The sequence below is a fragment of the Salmo trutta genome, chromosome 23 (genome assembly GCF_901001165.1).
Source record: "Salmo trutta chromosome 23, fSalTru1.1, whole genome shotgun sequence".
NCBI lineage: Eukaryota > Metazoa > Chordata > Actinopteri > Salmoniformes > Salmonidae > Salmo > Salmo trutta.
In genome coordinates, this window is record NC_042979.1 from 2,088,765 (window position 1) to 2,097,478 (window position 8,714).

The 8,714-nt window shown below is 41.1% G+C and overlaps 1 protein-coding gene across 1 annotated transcript in view; it reads left to right on the forward strand.

Moving 5' to 3' along the window:
• The window catches only part of LOC115159083 (mesoderm induction early response protein 3), a 46,396-nt gene extending 38,066 nt beyond the window's left edge, over positions 1-8,330 (forward strand). The window contains exons 12-13 of the mRNA XM_029708460.1: positions 7,017-7,168; positions 7,725-8,330. Coding sequence (XP_029564320.1) covers positions 7,017-7,168; positions 7,725-8,188 — 616 coding nt within the window. The 3' untranslated portion in view covers positions 8,189-8,330. The remainder of the gene's footprint in view (positions 1-7,016; positions 7,169-7,724) is intronic.
• The last annotated feature ends 384 nt before the right edge of the window (positions 8,331-8,714 follow it).

The following is an 8,714-nucleotide window of genomic DNA, read 5'->3' on the forward strand; positions in this document are numbered from 1 at the left end:
CTCCCAAAACTGTCTATAGAATTCAACTGACAGGCCATCAGGGCCAGGTGATTTCCCTTTTTTCATTGAATTCAGAGCCTCTCTAATTTCTTCAATTGACACAGGTGAATTGCAAACTGAGTGGAAATCATCCTCAATTACAGGAACATAATTCTGAATGTGGCAAATGTAGCTTTCACAACCATCTTCCGGAAATTGAGAGCTGTAAAGGTTTTCATAAAAGGAATTGACAAAGGATGTTATTGTAATGGGATCTTTGTATAAAACATTGTTAATTTTGAGTGCAGTTACAGATTTTCTTTTGTAGTTTCTCTTTTCAAGTGCAAAAAAAGTAACTAGTGTTTCTTTCCCCCTCTTCAATCCATTTTGCTCTTGACCTGACAAAGGCACCCTTTGATCCGTGTAAAGCTGTTCTAATTCTAGTTGTAAAGATTTAGATTATCTTTCTTTAGAAAACTGTCGAGCTTGCTCATCAACTCTTTTTCTGTAAGGTTCTTTAAGTGCATCAGCTCTTTGGCACGTTTAATGGCTACAACTCTGACTTTATATTTGAAAAATTCCCATCTACTTCCATGACCCAAGTCTTTTCTTGCAAAAATATCTTTGGCTAACGATTTGATGTTTCCAATGAGAGTAGGATCTTTGAGAAGTGTGTTGTTTAATTTCCAATATCCTCGAGTACCTTTTTTTTTTTACATTTTTTTTAGTAGCTTGTAAATTCAGGAAAATCAAGTGGTGATCAGAAAAGGGAGCCAACTGATGATCTACATCTATAACAAAATGGGGGAAATTAGGAATAAAACTATTCTAGATTTACGTGGCATAGTTTTGTTGGTCCAGGTATAACCTTTTGCATCCGTATTGAAATGACGCCAGTCATCATCAACACAGATCCTTTCATAATGTAGTGATGATATTGCTATTTTGAAGGCTTTGACTCGTTCTAGGAGGAAAATGATCAACAGATGCATCAGGTGTTTCATTAAAATCCCCTGAAATAATTTTAAAAGTGTTTGTTGCTTAAATCCTGTACATTCCTGGTAAACTGGGTAAAAATTGTCTTATTTGGAGCACGTGAGTTATGTCCATATACATTACAAATGATGAAAATAGCATTGTCAAGTTTAACAGTTACTATGACCCATCTCCTATCTTGTGAAGATGTTGATTCTAGAATGTCACCTTTTAAACTTGTGAATAAGTGTCAAAACACCTGCAGAATGGTTTGATCCATGACTGAAATAGGCTGTCTCCCCATTGTGATTTCCAAAATTTCAAATCACTTTCACCCAAATGAGTTTCCTAAAGGACAAAATCTGTGTTACTGCGTTTACAATATAAAAAAGGCTTTCCTTTTTGTAAGATCTCTCAAACCACTAGCATTCAGTGAATTTTTGAAAAAGTTGAAAATGAACTCCTGCATTAAAAAGAGAGAGAACACAAATTACATAACAGAAGTAGTAACGTCAACAATATTAACAAACAGTGAACCTTGAGAGGATTACTCTGACGGAAAACTACGCTCAGCTGAGGTAGCGGTGGTTAACAGTATTAACAAATCTATTTACTTCCTTTTTTTTTATAGTTTGCAAGTGTTCATCAGTTGTAGTTTGAACTGTACATTTACTCGTGGCAGTACATTAACTGTACTCTTGACATTAACCAAACTGGAACTGTGAGTACTGTCAACAGAGTTACCCAGTAATCATTCTTCCTTGATAAACGCGTGTGGGCCCTTGAACCCAGCCTTCTTTCCCTCTTGTCGTGCCTTCTGTATAAGCGGCCACAGTTTGTCCCTGGCAGTCTGATCCTGCGGTATCAGAGCTTCTTTGATGCGGAGCTTCTTCTCGTCCAGAAACTTGTTCCCCTTGGCCATTTTCCAGATGATGTCCCTGTAATGGCCATAGTTAAGTGCAAAATTATATTGCGAGGGGGTCCATCAGATCTTCGTTTCCCAAGTCGATGTACCACGTCGATCACGTCTCTTAGCTTGTGTTTGATGCACGGAGCCACCTTTCCCAGGATATTAATGACTGCTTCCCTAATATCCTCTCCCTCTACCTCTTTTACACCTTGGATTTTCAGATTCCACCCACAGCTCAGTATTTTGGGATTGCAATTTCAACTCATTCTCTAGGAACGTTATCTTTTCCTTGTTCTCTCTCACAATTTTGTGTAGCTGACTGACAGTTTCTGACAAATTATCGATCTTCTTTGATGTTTCTTCGGTAGCCCGCTCTATGATGGACACTGGAGAGTGTGGCATCTTGTTTAGTCGACGGACTGGATTGCAGAGAAAAGTTCAGACATGGAAATGTCATCTTTCATTTTTTTCACCAGTGGATTTTTAATTGGGGTCTGAGGTAAAGAGGTTGCAAGGATTTCATCCTGGTCAGTTTTGTTCTTTCTCTTGCTTGAGTTTGTGGCTTCTTGTGTATCTATGCTACTCTGGTTCTCGTTGTGGCTAGCTAGCATGTCTGCTGTCTTCTGTGAGACTTGAATATTCCGTCTACTATTGTCTTTCTGTCGTGTTCTTCCCATTCAACTTGACAAAAACAAACTCTAAATTTATCCTATGTCCCTAAAACAAGTTATAGTTAGTTTCTTTCAACATTGAGAGCCAATATTAGACTGTTAACCACCTAACCCTCAATGTTGCTTTGAAGAGTGAGAAAACACTCCCCCTCACAGCGACGCCATCTTGGCTTTTTCAAAAACTCAATACCACAGACAATTTGATTCCTGCCAGTGACGAACTGGCGTTAGTTGTTACTATGGCAATTAAAAATGGCGCTGACCATAGCTCAAATAAACCTTGTCGACAATCAAAATACTAATTATAAAGATTTTTTTTGTATTAGTGGATTGAATACATCTCTTTTGCTTAGATTTACTTCCTAAAGTGTTATATTCCCTTTTAAGAATGATGGAGGCCACTGTGTTCTTGGGGACCTTAAATGCTGCAGAAATGTTTTGGCACCCTTCCCCAGATCTGTGCTTCAACACAATCCTGTCTCGGAGCTCTACTGACAATTCCTTCGACCTCATGGGTTGGTTTTTGCTTACAAAATGTGGAAAAAGTCACGGGTCTTAAACTTTCCGAGAGGGGGTGGTGTGTGTGTGGTTTAGTCGAGCAGTAACACACAATCTCGGTCGACCAACAGCCTAACCACCAAACAATCGACTAGTTGATTTAATTGGGGACAGCCCTACTCTCTTGGGTTAGTTATAAAAAACTAAGCTCATGAGTCATTTTAAGTTCTACTCAAGAATCAGTGGCTATATATAATTAATTTTAAAAGAAAAATGGATGTAGCAATTGCAGATTGCTGCTTTTTTTTAAGAACGAGAAGCATAGAAATAGCAAACGGAATGGCTCTACCAATTGATGACAGATCTATAAGTCACATTTCTTTGTGAATTTGGTAGGGTCACGCACATTTCAATCCTGCACACACGGGACCACTGTCTGGCACAGTCTAATCACGGCTAGCAGTAATCAAATCTTCAGATCACAGCTGCCCAGTGTGCTGCAGCAAAGATTGTCTATTATAGTGACTATGGAAATGTATGTCCTCAAAGATAGAAGGCAGACGGGAGGAGGCGAGGTCAGGTGGGACCATTTTAGCTAATGAGAGGTCGGATATGCATGTGAACAACAGGCCATAGAGATTGATCGAGGACTCATCTTTGCCAAAATAGCGTCTGTGAAAGCATGGGCAGTCCCATTGAGGCAATCTCCATTTTAAAGTAGTACATTTTCTTCTTAATTGGCTGATTTGCTCCAAACTCATAGCATTCACCACCCAGTGACTGCCATTGAGGGCTTCCAGCATTTTAAAGTAATGTCCATGCTAAAACGGGTTATATCCACGATGAGTCCTCTATCTCTGTGACAACAGGCACAACTCCGATATAAAGTTGTCTTTGGGGAAGTTGCCAAAATGCCACTTATATCGGTGCAATCGTAAGAACCTAACCATTATATGTACTTGCCTGTTGCATGTGCATGTTTTTGTAATGTGCAGGGCTCATTTGTAAGAGACTAGTCTCAATATGACTTCCCTGTTGGAATAAAGGTAAATTACGAAACTTCTATTTGGTCAAATAAGCCTCACGTAGCAAATTAGCAATTACATTTTTATTTTTTTTCACCAAATTCAAGACGCATTCATTCACTAACCACATTTCCATCCACCGTTTCTATACGAGTAAAGTCATACCGTACAGTGCATTCACTCCTTCCCTTTTTCCACATTTGTTACGTTAGTTATATTCTAAAATGGATTTAAAAAAATCATCAATCTACACCCAATACCCCATCATTTTAAAGTGAAAATAGGTTATTAGAAACTTTTGCAAATGTATTAAAAATAAAAACCAGATGTCTTTTATTTACATAAGTATTCAGACCCTTTGCTATGAGACTCCAAATTGAGCTCCGGTATATCCTGTTTCCATTGCTCATCCTTGATGTTTCTACAACTTGATAGAAGTCCACCTGTGGTAAATTCTATTGATTGGACATGATTTGGAAAGGCACACACCTGTCTTTAGAAGGTCCCACAGTTGACAGTGCATGTCTGAGCAAAAACCAAGCCATGAGTTTGAAGGAATTGTCCATAGAGCTCCGAGACAGGATTGTGTCGAGGCACAGATCTGGAGAAGGGTACCAAAAAATGTCTGCAGCATTGAAGGTCCCCAAGAACACAGTGGCCGCCTCCATTCTTAACTGGAAGAAGTTTGGAACCACCAAGACTCTTCCTAGAGCTGTCCACCCAGCCAAACTGGGCAATCGGGGAAGAAGAGCCTTGGTCAGGGAGGTGACCAAGAACCCGATGGTCACTCTGACAGAGCTCCAGAGTCCCTCTGTGGAGATGGGAGAACCTTTCAGAAGGACAACCATCTCTGCAGCGCTCCACCAATTAGGCTTTTATTGTAGAGTGGCCAGATGGAATCCATTTCTCAGTAAAAGGCACATGACAGCCGCTTGGAGTTTGCCAAAAGGCACCTAAAGGACTCTGACCATGAGAAACAAGATTCTGATTAAACCAAAATTGAACTCTTTGGCCTGAATGACAAGCGTCACGTCTGGAGGAAACTAGGCACCGCTCATCACCTGGCCAATACCATCCCTACGGTGAAGCATAGTGGTGGCAGCATCATACTGTGGGGATGTTTTCGAGCGGTAGGGACTGGGAGATTAGTCAGGCTTGAGGGAAAGATGAACAGAGCAAAGTACAGAGATATTCTTGATGACAACCTGCTCCAGAGCGCTCAGGACCTGAGACTGGGGCGAAGGTTCACCTTCCAACAGGAAAACGACACTAAGCACACACACAGCCAAGACAATGCAGGAGTGGCCTTTGGACAAGTCTCTGAATGTGCTTGAGTGGCCTAGCCTGATCTGACTTGAACCCGATCAAACATCAGAGTGATGGCCTCTCTTAAAAATAGGAAGATCCCATCAGCTTTCTATAGGCTAGACCTACTATATTTATTTCTCAACTTTCCTAATATTAAGCACATTGCTTATATTCACAAACAGGAGTATAGCCTACCTGGCTGGCATGAAAATGTGCCACAGGAAAAGCAGCCTCCATTTGCTATTTTAGTGCTTAAATCGAGACAGATGTATGATAATGAATGGTCCATTTTTTTAATCAAAATAAATCTCATGTATTATTTAGTATATGTAAAGACGAGATTAAATCAGGAATAGTGTGATGGGTGACAATATTAGCCTATCACTTGTGAATGCCTTAAGCTGGGCATCAAACAGGGCATGCTTTTTTAGCGACTTTTTCGAATCATAGTCACACACCACATGTAGCCTAGCACATAGGCCTATAATGTTTTGATAAGGTTTGTATCACAACTAAAGTGACCAAATAACTTCTTAAAATTAAGAACATTAGGCTCTACACCCGTTGTAAAGCAGATTAAATGGCATACATACGCAGCGAGTGAGTTTCAAGTTTGGGGAAGATAATTTTCACCATACAAATGCACCTTTAAAATAAAAGCATGACATGCATAATTGCATTTGTGGTCACTTTTGAGAATGTGGTTTTCCTGCTAATGGAACATTCGCGCTTATAGCCTACTGCCATGTGCGTATTGCTGCGCTTATAATGTGAAGAAATAAATTAGGCTATCAACATTTTAAGATAAATGTTCTAATCTGTTGCTTATTTATTTATCGCATAGAATAGGTCAACTTTTGTACTATTGGACATGGTAGATTGACATGGGCTAATGCTTTTGCTGTTCGATAGGCTACTCATCTTGTTGGCTGACAAAGTAAATGTGGACATTTCTTCCAATATCTTCAATATATGTGCTTCGGAAACGTTAAGGATGAGCGCACTTGCGTCCCTGATGTCTGTCTGTCTTCACTTGTAGCCTGTGAGAGACCCGATCATGTGACAGAGCCATGTGAGTGAAAGGTGCAGCAGGGAGAAGGGAATTATAATTATTTAATTCAGCCCAAGGGCACAACTGCCACTGGCCACTAAAGGCATAGAGTTCTTTTTTTTTTTTAAGGGGGTTATGGCCACACAAGGGAATTCAGACGGGAAGTTCAAGGAATTATCAAGTGCTTGTCAAATTGTGAATGAGAGACTGATGTGTGTACAGCCTGCGCAAAAACAAAGCAGAGCTCATGCCTTTCGTGTGAATTTTTTTCAAATCATCGTTAGTCGCATCATGCAGCCGTAGAATGTATTAAAAATCAAGATATATAGCCCAACGTTTGTATCACAACTAAAGGACCTGAGATGATATACAAGGCCATTGTGCATTCTCTCCAGTGGAAAACTGTTATTGGGGGAGAGGTCTATATTTAAGAGAAAGATTTAACTAATCACACTTTTTTTATTTCATAAATGTAAGGATTCCATTGATAATTTGGTGTGTCCCTCCCTATTTTACTCACATTTCAACATTTTGATGAACACGATACTGTTTTATTCACAGAAAAATCTCCTATTTGTTTGTTCCTACCCTCCCTGTAGAGATCTGATGGACAGGCTGGTGGATGAGGCTGAAGGCTTGGTGGTAGACGGCTCGGCTTCTGTGTGCTCCAGTAGCAGTGGAGGTCGGATGGAGTACTCGGCAGAGCACCAGCTCAACCTCCTTAACTCTATCACGGCCAGCGACCTTTCTGGTGAGTAGGGCCAGGACCGAGAAATCGGAGCAGACGAGAGATGAGGCTTGTGAACTCCACATGAATTTTGATGGATAGAGTGAAGAATGCGATTAGCAGTGGTAGCCGCTTGGAGCATTAGGCTGTAACATTTAAGCAGTGATTTTTTTTTTTTAAATGTATTTATTTTTTATTCTCTGTATACATCTGGGGTCATACATAGAACTCCTACTCTGAGAAGCTTACTAATCGAGGATCAGGGCCCTCCTGTCCGTGTAATGTTATTCATTATGATATAAAAGTGAAACTGATGTTAAATCTGCACTTCTACTCTAAGATGCTTGATACATATGGCTCCTGATCTTCAAGCTCATCCGCTATGATAAGGGTCCTGACCATGTTGCTTGAACAAGGAAAACCTAGGTCCCTAGCATGTTTTCCTAGTAGGTCACATGGACACCAAAAACTCCTGGCTGTAGCTATGATGCAGTATTTCTGATGAAGGACAATGTCTGTTTAGACACAGTGAAGGTTAATTCCAAGTCTCTGAATTTGCTTCTCCTCCCCCTCACTCCAGCGTTGACCAGCAGTGTGGCGTCTGTATGTAACCCGTCTGACGTGGGCTGCCTGGAGTCCTACAGCTTCCCCCCGTTAGAGGGCCTCCACCGGGGCTCCCTGAGCCATGACGAGTCCCTGGGATTCATCCCCAACGGCGCAGGAGACCCCGACTGCATCAACCTGCTGGACGCCGGCTTCTACCACTCCGACCTGGGCCAGTTGGCCTCCTGCACGGACGACTACGACAGACCCCCCTCCAAGCGCCTCAAAATGAGCTTGCCCGAGACCACTGTAGAAAATGTGGGTCTGGATTATGAGGCACGCCCGCGTCCTATCACGAGCACCAAGATGGCAGTGTCGGTGACAGACTTTGGCAACCTAGTGACCGACGAGGCCAACGGCTACATCGGAACACGACCATGCACACACATGACACCAGTACCAACCGCACACAGCCCTACAGTCGGAGTGAATGGTTGCTAGGTAACCGTGTGTGAACGGCTGCGCCACGTCACACCACTTCTCCTTCCCTACTTTATGGTGGAGCCCACCATCATCTGTGTACATATTTGTTCATTGGAGATTATATTTATTTTCTAAAGGTTTGGGGTCCTTGTTTTTGAAAGAAAATCACTTTTTTTGTCTATTAAAATGACATCAAATTTGTATGTCGCTCTGGATAAGAGCGTCTGCTAAATGACGTAAATGTAAATTGATCAGAAATACAGTGTAGACATTGTTAATGTTGTAAATTACTTTTGTAGCTGGAAACAGCACATTTTTTATGGAATATCTACATAGGTGTACAGAGGCCCATTATCACTCCTGTATTCCACCATTATCACTCCTGTAGCAACCATCACTCCTGTATTCCAATGGCACGTTGTGTTAGCTAATTTAAGTTTATCATTTTAAAAGGCTAATTGATCATTAGAAAACCCTTTTGCAATTATGTTAGCACAGCTGAAAACTGTTCTGATTAAAGAAGCGATAAAACTGGCCTTCTTTT